Here is a 19073-nt window from a genome sequence, read left to right as displayed (position 1 = left end):
TCTTGCTTTGTTGTCCAGGCTAGAGTGAGTGCCATGGCGTCAGCCTAGCTCACAGCAACCTCAAACTCCTGGGCTCGAGCGATCCTTTTGCCTCAGCCTCCCAAGTAGCTGGGACTGCAGGCACACGCCACCATGCCTGGCTAATTTTTTTTTTCTTTATATCAGTTGGCCAATTAATTTCTTTCTATTTATAGTAGAGATGGGGTCTCGCTCTTGCTTAGGCTGGTTTTGAACTCCTGACCTTGAGCAATCCCCCCCCCCCCTCCCCCCCCCCCCCCCCCCCCCCCCCCCCCCCCCGCCTCGGCCTCCCAGAGAGCTAGGATTACAGGCGTGAGCCACCACGCCCGGCCGTGTTTGTTTTCTTTTAAAGTCTGGTTGGTGGGTAACAGGCACTACTCCTAGCCTTGTGTGAGCTTCTGGAATTGCTGCCTCTAATCGTTTAGGGGGATTCTTTGCCTGGCCTGTGACAGCTTCCTCACACACAAGTTTATCAGTATTCTGCTGAATATTTAAGGGGAACTCTTTGTACATCTGTGGAGTTCTTTCTCTACAGCTGTCTCTTCTTAGATACTGTACCTTAAAAACTCTGGCCTCCCTGGACTCTCAGCCTCATCTCCTCATAGGAGACCTTGGGCTCACTTTGAACCCTTCTCCAGACAGTAAGCTGGGGCAGTCAGAGGCTTATCTTGTTTCCCATCTTTTAGGGAAAGATCTCTTCCTTTGTTTTGTGATGTCCAATGACTTAAGAGCTGTTTCATTTGTTTTGTTAGGTGTTGTAGTTGTTTCAGGTGGGAGAGTAAATTCAGTCTTTGTCACTCTGTCACGCTCACAGTGTGCCTCATGTACCACCATTTGTAATTAAATTTAACACCTTTTTGTTTCAATTTCTTACTCGTTTGATCTTACAAGCTGTCCAAAAATTTTTTTTCTGTTACCTGGGTTAAATCTTTGATAATAACACACACTTAAGCTATCTTTTACATGCTGTTGATTTCTCTCACTTGTGTTTCAGACTTTTTTTTTTTGAGACAGAGTCTCAAAAAAACTTGTTGCCCAGGCTAGAGTGAGTGCCATGGCATCAGCCTAGCTCACAGCAACCTCAGACTCCTGGGCTCAAGTGATCCTCCTGCCTCAGTCTCCTGAGTAGCTGGGACTACAGGCATGTGCCATCATGCCCGGCTAATTTTTTCTATATGTATTAGTTGGCCAATTAATTTCTTTCTATTTATAGTAGAGATGGGGGTCTCACTCTTGCTCAGGCTGGTTTTGAACTCCTGACCTCGAGCAATCCACCCGCCTCGGCCTCCCAGAGTGCTAGGATTACAGGCATGAGCCACTGCGCCTGGCCTGTGTTTCAGACTTTTAAAAATAGACTCCATAATGGAATTTTTAACTAGATTTGTCATTAGCAAACAGGTCTTCACTTTAACTTTGATTTTAGATTTTAAGCTGTGGAAGAGTATGGGGAATATAGGTTATGTTATCACTTCTTTCATTTTTGGTCACTTGAATATTGGCAGTAGAGAGGAAAAATAGGTGTCATGGGAGGATAACGTTGCCTTTGTTTGCTGCTTGTTGAAACTGCTGAATCAGGGACCAGGTTTCCCATCTGCCTCTCTGTGTGGTCTGGCTGCCAATACAGGTAAACTGTGTCCTAGTGTCTAGCCAGGCGTTTTGTGGAGGATGTCCTTTGAATTCTGCAAACTGCTTGCACTTTGGGGTGAATTTGCCCAAATAGTGAAAAACTAGGTTAGAGGAATAATCCCCCTTCTGGCAGTCTTTCTATTAAGTGAAGCCTGTAAGTTTTCTTCACTGCAGTGAGCAGGTTTCTAGTTCAGCTCCTGACTGTGTGCTATTTGTACTCTATGAGCTTTCCTCGTCTGTGCGATGCTGGGTTAAGACACAATGTCTCTTCCTACCATTAACATTTTTTTTTCTTTGTCTCATTCTTCCTTGAATGCTCAGAAATCTTGTTCCTCTACCTCGCAGGTCCTTCTTTTGTCTCTCCAGTGAATCATCAAAGGGATCACTGTGTCTGATTGCTGGCTGTCCCTCTGAAATAAAATGGTCCTGCCAGACACCTGTCACTTTTGTTTTTGCATATGCTCTCTTACCCTATTACATGGTGTACTTAACAAAGAGGAGGATAATATAGGAGGATATTCACTTTTTAAGCTCCTAGGAGCTGGATCTCTCTGCCCCTCTTTTTTTCTTGTATATCACTTTCATTTCAGACCATCAGTGGTGACTGAGCGCCTGAAATGCTCAGATCCTCCTGTCGGGGCTACAGCTTGGGAAATGTTTTCTGTATGTTCTTATTCTTATTTAGACTCTGAAGACATTTGTTTGTTAAATAACTTCTTACCCTGTGGTGCTCCAGGGCTTCCGTTTTGTTTTGTTAAACACAATTCAGGTGTATTATAGAGTATGTTTTCTGGGCAAGACTAGGATCTCACCAAAACCTGTGATGTTATTTCTATGGAAAACTATACTGATTTCAAAATGACTGTCTTATAAATAAGCTATTCAGTAAGCTCTGGGAAATGCTTGTACTTATAAATCTTTGTTTTCATTATTGTGTAATTATATTTAATGAATAGGCTGGGATGGGTCATGATGATTATTTTGAAAGGCTCTTGTTGCTGTTCCTATTGTATATGTATGTGTGTGGGTGGGTTTGTGAGAGCAAATTATAAAATCTGATGGAAGGCAATACTATTTGAAGTGCTGCCCTTCCATTTACTTAGAAGCCTTAGGAGGAAGAGTTCTGGCAATGATAGTGAAACAACAAAAGTACACTATTTGTGTATTGAGAATTTTGACTAATCTAAGCATTGCCTTGTTCCTTTTTCCAGCTTGTTTGTAATGTTCTACATATCTTTGACCCTGTGGGCTTAATTAAGGCCAGTAACTACTCTGGGTTAATAATGATAATTACCATAGCTGATTTTACTATCTGTTTATCATAGGCTATGGAAGAGAATGAGTACTATGTAATTAAAAAATTCTGCAAAGTCTTTTTTTAAACTTCTGACCATTTATATTAATGAACACGTTTTTACAGGAAAAGCTTTCAAAGGATATTGATTACCTTATTGGTAAGGAAAGCCAGGTGAAGGGTCAGATTTCGGAACTAAATTTGTTAATGAAAGAAACAGAGGTAAGTGATAAACTGACTTTTATATTTTTCCTTTATTCCATTTAGACATTCATTTATTTATTCATAAAATTCTGAGGGTATTATATGAGCTGGGGATACAAAGTTGTGTTAGATCTCACCCCTGCGTGTCTGGGACTAGGCAAACAAATGTGAAAAATAAATTATAATGCTTGTGATCAGTGCTGTGATAGGAGTGGTGATTAGATGATATTGGAACACAGGAAAGAATGACTAACTCTTTATGTGGCAGTTAACAAGGTCTCAAAAATAGTAATATAAGGGAAATAATAGCTTTTACAATTGTATTTTAAAAAATTAAGAGATGGCAATAAGTGGATAGGACCAGGTTTATTTAAAATTTCAGGTATTCCTGAGTATATACCCTACATATGTTTGCCAAAAGACATGTAATAGAGTGTTCATGACTGCATTGTTTGTAATAGCCACAACGTGGAAACTATACAAATGCCCATCAACAGTGGAATATAAATAGCAGTAAGAATGAATGATCTACAACTACACATAACAGTGCAGATTAATCTTGCAATGTTGAAAGGAAAATGAGAGTTACAAAGGAGTGCATACTATGTAATGACACTTATAAAAAGTACCAAAAAATATGAAACTAGTTATGCTGTTAGAATTGAGGAGGGGTGGGTGGATTAGTGCCTGAAAAAGTTATAAGGGTGGCTTTTGGGAATGCTGGTAATGTTCTTTTATCTAATCTGGATTTTCTGCTGGATGCTGGTTATGTGGATGTGTTTGTAAAGATTCATTTTACACTTAACATGCACATTTTTCTGTTTGTATATTATACGTCAATAAGAATTAGAAAAAGTAATCTAAAAATACAGCAAGAGAGGTTAGGAGTGGGTTATTTTAAAATTCCACATATTCTTCACGGACTTTGACCTGGTTCTTTTCTCCATTTGAAACAAAGTTAAGAATCATTACTCCTGATCACTTCAAAAATGGTAATTAAATATGGAAATATCCTAGCTAGTACGAGACTGTTACTTCTTGAAGAAATTTTTTTTCCAATATGGAGTGAAATTATTGAGAAATTACATGAATTAGCACCATTACCAATATTGCTTTTGTTTTTAATATTATTTTCCTGATCTTCCCTGATTGCATTCACCATTTTAAGTAAGTCATTTTTCCATGTAACTTAAAGTGGGATTTTCTTTTTCATAGTTTTTTGTCTGATTAAGTGACAGACTCTCCTAGCACAAAGCAAATCATCACCTTGATAGTTGGTTGTTTCAGGGGTTGCATCTTTGGTCATTTTAGATTTTTCTTGACTCTGTTGGCTTTCTCAGTCCTGTTCTTTATTTCTGAAATATAGGAAGACCCAGTTCCTTGTTTTGGGGTTTGTCATCCAATAGTTTAAAAATTGAGGAACTCAGGTAACAAGTATTCTTGCATATACTGATTCCCTGGAATCCTGGGGACATTATTGAGTTTTTTGTATTTTTGGCCTAAGCTGCGTTTGTAGGCTTATAAGTAAGAATCTTCAACATGAGAGAATTTGCCTCCGTTCTAGACTTTTACTCAGTGATGATGGTAACACTGCCTTTTTATCTGTAATTATACTTAGCTGGAAAAAAATCTTGATGTATATGATATTTCTGAATTTAATGTTACAATTTGTCATTGAAATACTATCAAAATGTCACTACCCTCTGCCCTGGTGCTTTTTTAAAAATGTGGCTGTTGGGGTTAGGAATCAGAAGGGAATCTGGAAAAAATTTCCTTTCATTATAAATGTTGGCCTGAAACCCTTGGAAAATGCACAGTGCATTTCTGTCGTATATTGTTACCTTTTAAGAATATTCTTGAAGACTCTTTTCTGTTGTTTGCTGCCTATTGATCTATTATGAAAAGTGCTTATGAGTGCTCTGCTGGTATTGTTTTAAAAATCAAGTTGAGCCCTGATTTTATAGGAATTCAGAATGTTTAATAAACATTACCGATAGGGTCATTTTATAACATAGAGGAATAGCTATATGTACAGTGATAAGAATGTTTCTCTAGTACAGTGCACACTGTCTGGGGGATGGGCACACTTAAAACTTTGACTCAAATGGTGCAAAAGTAATTTATGTAACCAAAATGTTTGTACCCCCATATTCTGAAATTTAAAAAAAAACAATGTTTTTCTAGAGCATATGACATGGTGGTATGTACTTTCTGCAAATAGTATCTTTTAATCTTTGTAAAAACTTAAATGGGTTCTCTTATCCCCAGTTTTCAAAAGAGAAAAGCTAGGCATAGAGAAATTAAACAATTTGTATAAGGTCACACAGCTGAGTCAGGATTTCATTATAATCAAATTATATCAATTTGAAGAGAAGATTTACATTTTATATCATAATAAAGAATGTGATTTTTTTGAGCTTCGTGGCTATTATTAAACTTATAAAAAATTGGAATAGCATAGAAAAGGTTAAAAAATTCCTGAATTTTAAACGAATTCAAAACTCTGCAATTGTGCTTTTCTATGTTTTTTGTTGAATCACTTCATTTCTGCTTCAAATTCCTTTATATACAATAAACAGAAAATGTTTTCTTATTTAATTTAATATATTATCTATTGCCAGACTTTGGAGATGAAAAGCTTAAGCTTAAGGAAATAAAATATGTATGAAATTACAAAGGCTAAATAGAAGTTGTCAGTTGTTCTTTGCTAAGTGTATTTGATGACAAGCTCTATTGTGAAATTTCAGTGTCAGACAAAATCATTTTTCTTTACAATATCCAGGTTTGTTTTTATTGAATTTTGATAGTTTTGTCATCAGGTAGGTGTAGAATTTGTGAAAATGCATTCGAATTTAGCTGATGAGGTGATGCTTTGTTTGTTTTATAATAGTGTAATGGAGAGCGGGCTAAAGAAGAAGCAATTACACATTTTGAAAAGCTCTTTGAAATCCTGGAAGAGAGGAAATCATCTGTTTTGAAAGCTATTGAGGCCTCTAAGAAACTCAGATTAGACAAATTTCAGACTCAAGTGGAGGAGTATCAGGGACTTTTGGAGAACAATGGGCTTGTGGGGTATGCACAAGAAGTGCTGAAGGAGACGGATCAGTCTTGCTTTGTACAGACGGCAAAACAACTCCACCTCAGGTATTCTCTTACACTTTTAACTTCAGAATGTCTTTAGTAATGTCATTTACGTGCTGCTGTGTATTTCTACTTTAGCTCTGAGTGGTTCATAATGCTGTATATATAATGTGACTATGTCTTGCTTCATTCTTAAATGTTGAGTAGAGTGTAGGTTTTCTTTTGTTAATCATATTGCAGATATTTAGTTCTGATTTGCCTTTTTAAAGAATGATTTTTATGTAAAATTTATATGTCTGCAGAATACAGAAAGCTACTGAATCTTTGAAGAGCTTTAGACCTGCTGCTCAGACTTCTTTTGAAGACTATGTTGTTAATACATCTAAACAAACCGAACTCCTTGGAGACTTGTCATTTTTCTCCAATGGTAAGTTTTAGTAAAGGCAAAACCTCATTCTTTTAGTCTGAATTTGCATTATGTAAAAGAAACACAAATTCCCTTCAGTTTGACATTATAAAGCAGCATTTCAGTTGCCTAGGACCATCATAGCATCCTGAAATTGTATCCCATTTATGGTTTTGTAACTGTGTTTTTTATTCACAAAAACTATATTCTGTTGGTTTGTGTGTTTTGAAACGTTGGATAAATGGCATCATGTCGTATGTTTCCTTTTTGTAAACTGCTTTTTAAAAAAATTAAGATAAATATTTGTTAGTACGTGAAATTCTGGTTTAAAGCTATATTTTAACTGTTTTGTAGTATTTCATAAGTAAATAAGTCGTTTCCCTACCGAGAGGCCTTTTTTCTATTTTTTCTCCTGTTATAAATAATGCTATATTGAACATTTTTGTCAGTGTTTTTTTGTGCATGTGTATGTTCGTTTCTCTAGGGCAGAAACCTAGAATGGAATCTGCAGGCTGAAACTGACTCTAGGATATTCAAGTATTTATGTTGCTTTGTTAGTTTGCTTGGGCTGCCATAATAAAGTACCACAGTCTGGGTGGCTCAAACAATAGAAATTTATTTTCTCACGATTCTGGAGACTTGAAGTCCGAGATTAAGTTGTGATAGGGTTGGCTTTTTCTGAGGGCTGGTGGATGGCCCTCTTCTCCCTGTCTTCGCATAGTCTTCCCTCTGGGTGTGTCTGTGTCTTAATCTCCTCTTATAAGGACACCGGTCATATTGGATTAGGGTCCATTCTAATGTCCTCATTTTAATTTAATTACTTCTTTAAAAACCCTATGTTTAAATATAGTCACATTCTGAAGTACTTGGGGTGAGTACTTCAACATATGAATTTTGGGGGGACACAATTTGTCCCAAACACTTGCTTATATTTATATCTTGCTACTTCTCAAGAAAGAAGTCTTCCTTTCCTTTTTATCCGTCTCACCTCATTCATCTTTTTAAGGTTTCTCTTCTAGTAATAAAAATGGTGAACAATCACAGTCCTTACAAAAGATATGCTTATAGTCTAATACAATATAGGTGCAGATTTGTGAATTTGTACATTGAATTAGAGAAGATTTGTCTTTTTAAAAGGTAAAAACTCTGAAGATTTAGTGTGAGCTCCTTTCTTTCCAAATATATACCTGCATCTGATATATACTTATTTAATGTGACTGTCATGTTCGTTTAAATAGATATTTGTTACTATTTAAAATGCTGATTTTATTTCATACACCTGTACTCTGTTTCCAAAATTTATAGTTGAATTGTTTTCATACACGTGTTAACATATTTATGAGTCCAAGGTCCTCCCTCCCTTGTGGGTCCCCAGTGGTCTCTGGAAAAGGTGAGGTTGAGGGTGGGTAATCTTGGGTTATAACAATGTATAGCAAAGACCCACCGGAATGGATGGTGAGAGTGGAATAGTAGTCACTCAGCTTCCACCTGCTGGATATTCCCCCCGTTTTTTCCTACATGTACACTATTTTAGTAAGCTGTATTTCCAAAAAAAAAAAAAAAAAAAAAAGAAAGAAAGAAAAGAAAAGGATGTGGGGTAGAGCATACTATTCATGTTATTCTGTAACTTGTTCCTTATTTTTAAAAACATTTTAAAATGTATTTTGTGTGACCTTCCAAAGCTCATTGTGTCTGCGTAACATTCAGTTGTGTAGCGCACCCTACGTGCTGCTTACACGGTGTTATGTTGCAGCTTGGGGGATCAGGAGGAGAGGGAGACTTCTACGTCTCATTTCATGTCCTCCTCTGTGATCGGGCATAAATGTGTGTGCATGTGGGCTGTGTGTATAACTTTTATAACTTGCTGTCCTTACCGTAAGATCTGACCTGTTAAGCCTAGGAATCTGTTCTCTGGAAAGAATTATACATATATACAAAGATTTAGCTGTGGTGTTTTAATAATTGTATTTTTAGTGAAAAATTACAGACCTATTCCCCAAAATAGACAGTTAAATGTTGATATACCTATATAGTAGCATACCATTGAGCGGAAAACACTGGTGGGATTATACAAAATGGTTATAGTGGTTATCTTTAGGTTACTTAAATGTTTTATGTATGTTCTATTGTGTCTGATTTTCTTACTAAAATATGTATATGTTTACACTAAGAAAAATTAAATTGATTTGCAACTCTACAGAGTTGTAATATGAAAGCAAATTATATAATATTCATTGAGAGTTTAAATCACCAAATTTAGATTTAAAAATATTAAAGTAATTGTTTATGGAAGGACATATATAAAAAATTTCAAGTCCAGGGCTGTTATTCAGTAGGCAGAAGACATATGGTTAAAAAATTTGACTTATGGTGTTTCAGAATTAGTAATTGTAATATCTAAAGCTATAATTGAGTCAATTTTTGCATCTTATTTTTTATTTTCTCCTTTCAGTTATAAACATATCTTATTTAATACTTATTCTTTTTCTCATGTAGTATTACAAATTTAGAAAATTCTTGGACAGTATAGAAGTCATTAAATATTATCAATACATCATTTTAATTGAGGAAAAATACAGATTTTAAAATATCAATATTTTAACAGTTTGCTATTTTATAATTTTTTTCAGGCATAGATGTGCCAGAGATCAATGAGGAACAGAGCAAAGTTTATAACAATGCGTTGATAAATTGGTACCATCCAGGAAAGGAGAAAGCTGATAGCTATGTTCTTGAATATCGGAAGATCAATAGAGATGATGAAATGTTGTCATGGAATGAGATAGAAGTGCATGGCACAAGCAAAGTTGTTTCAGAACTTGAAAACAATTGTAATTATGCTTTCAGAGTGAGAGCCTACAAGGGTTCAATCTGTAGTCCTTGCAGCAGAGAATTGATTCTTCATACTCCTCCAGCTCCAGGTATTGTGAATATTGGAAATTAAAAAAGCATAGCATTGGAAGAGACCTTGATAAAGTAAACTAATCAATGTCTCCATGTAGACTTGCATTAAACCAGCTTTTGTTTTAAAAAGATTCCAGAAAAATAGCTTGCATACTCAGCTAGGATTTAGAAATGAACTAAATATTTGAATTTCACCTTGTAGGCTGAGAACAGGATTAGATTTTAACTGATGTCAGAGAAAAACATGAAAGGAAGACATTTGGGTGAGCAGGGCTATTACATTGGGATTAAAATAGCACAAATGCTAAGTTTTGAGCTGGGCATAGTGGCTAAGGCCTGTAATCCTAGCACTCTGGGAGGCTGAGGTGGGAGGATTGCTTAAGCTCAGGAGTTCGAGACCAGCTTGAGCAACAAGAGCAAGACTCCATTTCTACTAAAAATAGAAAAATTAGCCAGGCATGCTGGCATGCACCTGTAGTCCCAGCTACTTGAGAGACTGAGGCAGGAAGATCACTTGAGCCCGCCCAGCAGTTTGAGGTTGCAGTGAGCTATGATGACATCACTATACTGTAGCCCAGGTGACAGAGTAAGACTGTCTCAAAAAAAAATTTTTTTTTGAATGGTATAATTCCATATTTTTGGGTCAGTTATAGAAGTCTCTAAAACATGGGAGGTAGATAGATATTTTTAAAATTTGTTGGCATAACATTCTAAAATATAATTTTGATTTAACCTACTTCTGATTTGCCTGGATTTTCTATCTAACTTGGTGAGTCTCAGCACATGGGGATGGGCGGCATGCATTAGAACCACATGAATATCTTCTTTTCCCCACACTCAAAGCTCCTCATGCCCAGCCACCCTCTCTCGTCTTCCAAGTTACAAACCACTGATACTACTTACAGAGTGCCTAACGATTTTTACACAACGAGAATGACAAGCTATTTACAGGTCAGTTGATGTTCACTACGTCTCCACGAATGAGGAGACTTGTGCTCAGTCTGCTTAGCAGGAAAACATTCTCCCTGTCAGTCACTGCTTTAGAGACACCTTCAGTTGGTTTGTAGATCCTATTGCTCCCTCCTTATTTTTAGTGGCTTATGTAGGCATACTTTCTGCACTCTTCCCTTCCTTCCCTTTTTGTTCAAAATAGAAGAGAACTATTTGTTTTTCATGCACATTGTGACTTAAAAAAAAAAGTAATATAAATATGTGGTTGGCTAAAAATTTTTTTTTTTGAATTTTAATAAAATCCAATAGAGAGCTTTAGGATGAATTTGCAAATATTAAATAAATATTTTATGTTTAAAACTGTTTCCTCTTTTCTGGTCTCTCTGACTGAAAGTAGAAGAAAAAGGAACCTAGATGTAGCTGCTGTTTTCAGTAACATAGTGGAAGGGGAAGGAGGAAAGGAAATGTGAAGGGTTTTCCTTTTTTCTGAGAGGAGCAATATGAATAGGGTGACCCTTTAAATTTGTACAAACTGAGAGACTTGAGATTCAAAGGCAGCACAATAATTATGCCAGAACAGTAGGCATTACCAGGAAGAGTGGTCAGTCTATATGTGGGGAGTAACTTTAGTTTGCTAGCAGCCATTTTTAAAAATTGTGATATAATATAGATAAAACTTACCATCTTAACCATTTTTAAGTGTGGCACATTCACAGTATTATTCAATATCTCCACTCACATCTCCAGAACTTTTTCACCATCCCAAACTGAAACTATATATCCTGTAAACAAGAGCCCCCAACCCCCAACCCCAAGAACTTGGTGACTTTTATTTTCTGTCCCTGTGAATTTGCCTATTTTAGGTACTTCATATAAGTGGAATGATGCAATATTTGTTCTTTTGTATCTGGCTTACTTTAGGGTTCATCCATGTTATAATGTGTGTCAGAATTCCTTTCCTTTTTAAGGCTGAATAATATTCCATTGGATATATATATATCACCTTTTCTTTAGCTGTTGGTGTTTGGATTGATTCCCTGTTGGCTAGTAGCCCATGTTATGCACAATGATTTAAGTTGATAGAGACTTACGGGGAGTGGTGCTACCTCTGTGCTGCAGATGGAAAAATTAAAGTTTAGGTCAAACTCTAAACGGTTAAGCAAAGATTCCAAGCCAGGTCTCTCTGAACCCAAAGGCTATTCTCTCTCTTTTCTTTTAACATCTTACCATGTTTCTCATGTCTGTTGTTTTCCTGTGTTGGTTGATAAGGAAAAGGCCTTATTAAAATAGCTAAAATTTTCCATATTTATAAAATGTGGGATAAATATTTAAGAAAATGTATAGATATTTATGAAAATGTATGAATCCTTATTTTTAAGGATAAAAGAACAGATCTAATAGTATAAATATCTATGATACATTCGCTATCTCTATTCTAATTAATAAATTTTCACATACATTTAAAATGTTTTCTTCTGCTTTTGAGAGTTCTGAAGATTTTCAGGTATAGAGAATATATTGGAAATTATTGCTGAGGTTTCAGTTTGTCATAGTTATCTGGTGATGATACCTCACTAATCCCATCTCTTTCCAGTAATTTCTATTTGAAAAATCTATCAAATTTAACCTTAGGTTATAGAAATGCTAATAAATAATGTTCAGACTGATTTTAATTTTATGCTCTATTTAGTTTTCAGTTTCCTCTTTGATGAAAAATGCGGCTATAATAATGAACACCTATTGCTAAACTTGAAGAGAGACCGGGTGGAGAGTAGAGCTGGCTTTAATCTTCTCCTTGCTGCAGAACGCATACAAGTGGGTTATTACACAAGCTTAGACTACATCATTGGAGACGTTGGGATTACAAAAGGGAAACACTTCTGGGCCTTCCGTGTGGAACCATATTCATACCTGGTAAAAGCAGGAGTTGCTTCTAGCGATAAACTACAAGAATGGCTCCGTTCTCCCCGCGATGCAGTTAGTCCAAGGTAGATTCTTTTCTTGATCTTGATAATTCTTTTTAAAGTAAATATAGTTGTTTAGCAAGGTAAGCCTGAAAATAGACTTGGATTTATTTATTACATTTGGATTATACATTTCTTAGACTCAGTTGTTCTGGTTGTGTTTATATGGTTGATTAAGAAAAGGACTCAGGCCCAGGCACAGGGCTGTGTGCCTGTAGTCCCAGGTACTCAGGAGACTGAGGCAGGAGGATCACCTGAGCCAAGGAGTTTGAGGCCCAGCCTGTGCAACATAGCGAAGACCCCCCATCTCTAAAAGAAAAAAGACAAAGAAAAGGAGTCAGGTTGTCTTGTAGTCACATATTGAATAATGAGATTTAGCAGTTAATTTTTAATGCCATGAGGAAATAAAATAAGTCTGTTTTGGATACCTGTTGATTGTGATACAGCTTCACAGTTTAAAAAATTTAAAGTCTTTTACTTGTTACTTAAACTATGTGATAAAAATTACCCACATATCTAGTATAGTGCCTCTAGTTGTCATACTTCACAGTTGATATTAAGTTGTTCTTTTGTTATGGGACACAGTTTCTTTAAACTTTCCCATAAGTCCTTTACAAAACTGGGTCATGGTAGACATGTTTCCACAGCAAAGAATTCCAGCTTCTTAAGAGAGTAACTGAAAGAGATGGTACAGTTTAGTTCTTGTAGATAGAGTAAATTGAACTAGCCTAGAAAAATAATTCTTGACCTTTCATGGGAAAAGTATCCCAGGTTAACAATCTGAATGATAGGAAAAACTTTTTGAACAAAGATGAGAAATTTACATAACATTGAAAATTTTAATAAAGAAGTGGTTAACTAAACATAGTGGCATGTCCACTTGATGGAATATTAATTAGTATTAATGTTTAAAAAGTTTATAACATGAGAAATATTGTTAGTGAAAAAAACCTGATTAAAATTGTTGAAGCAGTATGAACCCAAATATATAAAAAGCAAGCTATAAAAAATGGAATATGCATCAAAATTTTCTTTAAGTGTTTACTATTTTTATAATAGAGGCGTGAAAAAACTTTATAATTGTTATTTATAACAGTTTATTTCATCATGTGAACATCATAGAGTGTATGACACAAACTCAGATGATATAGTCTACTACACACCTAGGCTATATGTATAGCTTATTGCTCCTAGCTACAAAAGTGTGCAGCATGTTACTGTACTGAATAGTGTACATGGTTGTAACGCAATGGTAAGTATTTATGTATCTAAACATAGGAAACGTACAGTAAAAATACAGTATAAAAGATAAAAAACGGTATACCTGTATCGGGCACTTAGCAGGAATCAAGCTTGTAGGACTGGATGTTGCTCTGGGTGAGTCAGTGAATGGGTAGTGATTGAATGTGAAATTGGGCGTTACTGTACATGTACTCTAGTGTAGACTGTATAAACACTGTATATTTAGGCTATACTGAATTTATGAAAAAATATTTTTCTTCAATAATAATTCAACCTTAGCTTATTATAAATTGTAAATTTTTTAAAAACATTTGACTCTTTTGTAATAACTTAAAACTCAAACATATTGCACAGCTGTTCAAAAATATTTTCTTTGTAGCCTTATTCTATAAGCTTTTTTCTATTTTTAAAATTTAATTTTTTTTTTTTTTTTTTTTTTACTTTTTAAACTTCTTAAAAATGAAGACAGAAACACACACATTAGGCCAGGCCTACACAGGGTCAGGATCTTCAATATCACTGCTTTCTGCCTCCACGTCTTGTCCCACTGGGAGGTCTTCATGGGGCAGTGGACACCCGGAGCTGTCATTTCCTATAGTAACAATGTCTTCTTCTGGAATAACTTTTTTTTTTTTACTTTCCAAACACCATTATATTCCATAATTAAAAAGCCACCTGGATAGTCTTCCTTTCTAGTCTTTTTGTTAAACTATCTTTAAGCCCCCTTGTGTGTTTCTGTAATGTGTAACACAGACTGTTACGACAGAAAAGTTTCAAAAGACTTGTGCAGCCGGGAACTTTTTGACAATTTAATTTTATAAGTCCTTTGGAATGAACGTGGGCTTTAAGAGACACAATGAATACAATATCAGTTTAACAAAATTAGTTAAACTAAGTGGCCTTAGTTTTACAGAGAAGTTAACATTTCTAGACATTGTGATTCCACCAGTGGCTTTCTCTATAATGTTTACAAAATGGAATTTAGCAGACATATAAAATGGAAAAAAAATAGCAAAGTTGTCATAAATCTTTTATACTAAAGTGTTTTGTGATTGCTTCAGAAAGAAACAAGAGGAGAAAGGGCAGGTGCTATTTGTTAAAGTATTGGGTTTGATGTTTCAGCATCTCAAAGGAATATAATGAAAGAAACCAAAGAACACAGGTCACATGTTTGACGGTAACTCACCAGAGAAATAGGGTCCATCTGGCCTCTCAGGACACAACGGGAATGTGCAAGGCCCACCAAAGCAGCGAAAAGTGCAGAGTGTGGCAGAATTCACCAGAACCTCCCCCTGTGGCAGGCCCCAGTCTGCCCCCATACTAGCCATGGTGCTTCTCTGTGTGTCACAACAGGGCAGCCAGAGGCAAGGTACAGGGGTGATCTCCTTGCTTCTGTGACTACTTGCTGTGGCAGTCACTTTAGCTACTCGTGCCACCAACACTGCTGTGCCCAAGGGAGATCGCATGGCTGCATCACGTGGGCCAGAAAGAGTAGGAGACCCCTCTAGCACGCTCCTCTCTGCAGGCTGATGCTGGTGAACAAGAGACTTCATTGCTGAGTCGAGCCTCCGGGTTGGCTGTATCCTCATGGACGTTTTACTCTTTAGGGTCTTTGGTTTACTTGGAATAACTCTCGAAGGACCTGTCTGAGACTGTTTTACAGTTAACTTTTTTTAATAAGTACAAGGAGTACACTCTAAAATAATGATAAAAAGCATAGTATAGTAAATACATAAACCAGTGTCAGTTGTTTATCGTCATAATCAAATATTATGTACTGTACATAATTGTATGTGTAACACAGTAGGTTTGTTTGTACCAGCATCAGCACAAACGTGAATAATGCGTAGCTTTACAGCATTACAATGGCTAGGACATCACAAAGTGATAGGAATTTTTCAGTTCCATTATAATTTTATGATAACACTGTTGCATATGTGGTCTGTCATTGACTAGAATGTCATTAAGGGGCACGCGACTGTATATGATTTTGTGCTATAAATGTCTAATCTTTGACCAGTTGCTTTCCTCCCTTTTTGGTAGGCCAAAGTTACTAATAATGACTTTTAGATTCTAACTTTTATCTAGGTGAAAGTGATGTTTTATGACAGAGTTTGGGGCTGAGTCTGTGGTATAAATCTAAATGGCAATGTGTAGTCTTTGTTTTTTATTTCGTTGCAGTAAAAAGCTTTTGATATAAAAATTATTTTAACTTTGAATCAGTGTGTTGTATTATCTTTTGAAAATGTTTTGAAGATACTTGAAGCCTTTATAGATAAAGATACAGATACTTTGTTTTTGTGTGTTAACGCTTTAGGTATGAGCAAGACAGTGGCCATGACAGTGGAAGTGAGGACACCTGTTTTGATTCTTCGCAGCCCTTTACGTTAGTCACCATAGGCATGAAGAAATTTTTTATACCCAAGTCACCTACTTCTTCTAATGAACCTGAAAATAGAGTTCTTCCCATGCCAACAAGTATAGGGATTTTCCTCGACTATGATAAAGGCAAAGTGAGTTTCTATGACATGGATCACATGAGATGCCTATATGAGCGCCAGGTGGACTGCTCGCACACCATGTACCCAGCATTTGCACTAATGGGCAGTGGAGGAATTCAACTTGAAGAACCCATCACAGCAAAATATCTGGAATACGAAGAGGACATATAGTTTAAACATCTGATGTGACTTAGGAAAATTGTGAGCAAAACAATGCCTTAGTGTTAACCTTCATAATTAATTATATGTCACTAAGTATTCTGTCACCATACTCATCATTGTGTGTGATTCTTCTTAAAACACAGAAAACCTAAACAGCCTTGTCTCTTCCATGTCGTTCTGCCTTTTACAAATAGGAGTGAAGACGTTCTTTTTTAGTTAATAGTGAAATGGTTAACTTTGCAACTGGATTGTCTTTCTCTTTATGCGCAGGAAATCTAATTTATTTATGTCAGCTGGTGGTGTTGATAATTACATTCCTTTTTCTTCTGGGCAGGGTTGTGGGATACAGAGTATTTATTATGCTTTTATGTTTGCTTTTTCATTTTTATATCATGTTTATGTCCTAAGAGAAGATATTTTTTAAATGCCTTATGGATAGAAATCAGTACTAAGCAGTGTGTCTCGCATTTGTTTTTAATAGGAAAACAAAGTTTAGATAGGTGAAAAGAAAAAGGCCATAAAAATGGTAGTATATTTAAGTGAAAAATTATGTATTTTAAAATGTGTAACTATTAAAAGTATATTGCCTGGGAAATGAATACTACTGCTTTGTTTTGAAGACCACAAACTGTATTATTAAGGACATTTTTTGGAGTTCCCTTAGCTATAATATCCATTAACCAGAATGGTTCATGGGTTCTTACAAGAAACATGGTTTTGTGTTTATGGTTATGGTTTCTTACAGGAAATACAAGTTTTTGCCTAACACACGAACAGTTTATATAATTTTTTTCAGAAAAATTTATCTTCAGTTTTTCTTACTCTTTGCATTTTAAAATATTTGTGCTTGTATCAAAGAATTATTTTTAAAAATATTAGTGAAGATAGACTGATACTGAAATCATATTTGTTCTTTTGCCCTCTTATTATGTCTTGTGATTTTCATTTTTTGGCACAAATATTACATATCAGATTTTTCTGGTTTATGTTTACATGTTTGAAAAATTCATGATATATTTTTAGTAGCATTAAATATATTATAAAACAGTTTATAATATATTTTTAGTTTATTTATTATTTACTTGTTCAGTTGTATGGCATGTTCTGTGGTTCATAGACAGTAAGCATTTGTAATATAAGCTAGTAAAATAAATTAAGAATAATAAAGATAATTATATACCCTTTTAAAAGCTGAAATTTTAATTTGAAGAATTTCATTTTATATAAATTATATGTTTTATCTTTGGAAGCTGTTGTTTTAGGTAGGTGGTTTTTATTTAAATTGCTTATTTCTTTGAAGTTAAAATGTTCAGAAACTATACTGTTATGCATTTTAGCAGTAATAATTTATAGAGTGCTTTTGACACATTTTAACAGAACGAAACTCTTGGCCTGGTGTTTTTTTTTTTTTTTTTTTTTAATGAAATCTGCTATTCAGGCTGGTAGCATTACATTAGCTTTCTCCCCCCAACCCAAGTAGAAAATAACATGGAGAATTTCCATGTTGTTTAGTCATCTTTCTTACTTTCCCGTCTATAAGTAGCACTTTACGACTTAGGCTAAACTCAGCAAATATTCAGTGTTATGTGGATCATTGTGCAATAAAGCTGCTAAAGGGACGTGCGCGGTTAAGTGTGACACTCTCCAGCCTGTGAAAGGACATAATCATGTAGACATTTTTAAATATAAAACTTTAACAGGAATAGGAAAGGTGTTTCAAACATTGTACAGTTGTATATAAATTGTTTGACTGAATTTCTTTCGTTTTTAATAAAAATTAAAAAGAAATCAAGTGTAATTATTCAAATCTGTATTGCAGGACTTTTTGGTATGTGTCTATGGAAAACTGAAACAAATTATGAAAAGATGTTTAGCTGCACATATTAGAACTAAAGTTTTATATACAATTATTTTGGACCTTTATTTATTAGCTTTAATTCCTGTGAAAGTGATTCTTAGAAAAAGCTTGACATGAAGCTAATTTATTTCAATTGATTGATCAATTTGTCTCAGATGAGTGGATCTTTAGCTCACATTCATACTCATGGGTTATGGGGCTCTGGTAGTTGTAGTCAGTTGTGGATCACAGTGAATTGTTACTAATGCTTGATGGGTCTTAAATTTTTTTTAATGAATAAGAGTAGATTCAAGGCAATTCCTGTGATACTGAATAATAACTTAATTCTCATATTTACAATTGCTTTCTTGAAGGTAGTAGGAGTCAGAGCTGTCGCCTTTGGGGAATTGCACACAATCTGGGCTTGTTAAATCTTTTCCCATAATCTGAGCAGGCCCTGGAAGTGTGTCCCCTGGTCTGCTGTGAGAATAAAGTCAATCATATTGCTACAGAAAAGAATTGAGAACTAATACTACAGGCAAGAATGCTCTTAAGAAATTATGTTCTACCAGATTTGTATTTATTTTAAAGGAGCTTAATTTGCTTGTTTATGGGAATATCCTGAGAATTCGAGTTTTTCGTGGGACTCTTTTGCTTTAAAAAATGTGAATTTGGGTTTAAGTTTGATTTGGAACTATTTCATTCCAAAAGTTTTTAACTCCTGCTATCTATGAGACATTGTGCTGAACAAGACAGCCTAGCTAGGTTCCTGTTTTCATGGAGTTTAACTTCTAGCAAGCAGAGATGAAGAGATGATAAAAACAGGGAAAGAGTTAGAGAGTGCTTGAGGCTGGAGCTAGCATTAGATCTGGTGGCCAGGGAA

At 35.3% G+C, this 19073-nt stretch overlaps 1 protein-coding gene across 1 annotated transcript in view; it reads left to right on the top strand.

Moving 5' to 3' along the window:
• The window catches only part of TRIM36 (tripartite motif containing 36), a 32077-nt gene extending 15615 nt beyond the window's left edge, over positions 1–16462 (top strand). The window contains exons 5-10 of the mRNA XM_012763731.3: positions 3065–3160; positions 6033–6286; positions 6526–6650; positions 9260–9550; positions 12175–12472; positions 16008–16462. Coding sequence (XP_012619185.1) covers positions 3065–3160; positions 6033–6286; positions 6526–6650; positions 9260–9550; positions 12175–12472; positions 16008–16362 — 1419 coding nt within the window. The 3' untranslated portion in view covers positions 16363–16462. The remainder of the gene's footprint in view (positions 1–3064; positions 3161–6032; positions 6287–6525; positions 6651–9259; positions 9551–12174; positions 12473–16007) is intronic.
• Positions 16463–19073: the final 2611 nt, after the last annotated feature.

The sequence above is a fragment of the Microcebus murinus genome, chromosome 11 (genome assembly GCF_040939455.1).
Source record: "Microcebus murinus isolate Inina chromosome 11, M.murinus_Inina_mat1.0, whole genome shotgun sequence".
In the NCBI taxonomy this organism is placed as follows: domain Eukaryota; kingdom Metazoa; phylum Chordata; class Mammalia; order Primates; family Cheirogaleidae; genus Microcebus; species Microcebus murinus.
Note: the sequence above shows the minus strand (reverse complement) of the source record. Positions and strands in the feature narration are given on the sequence as shown.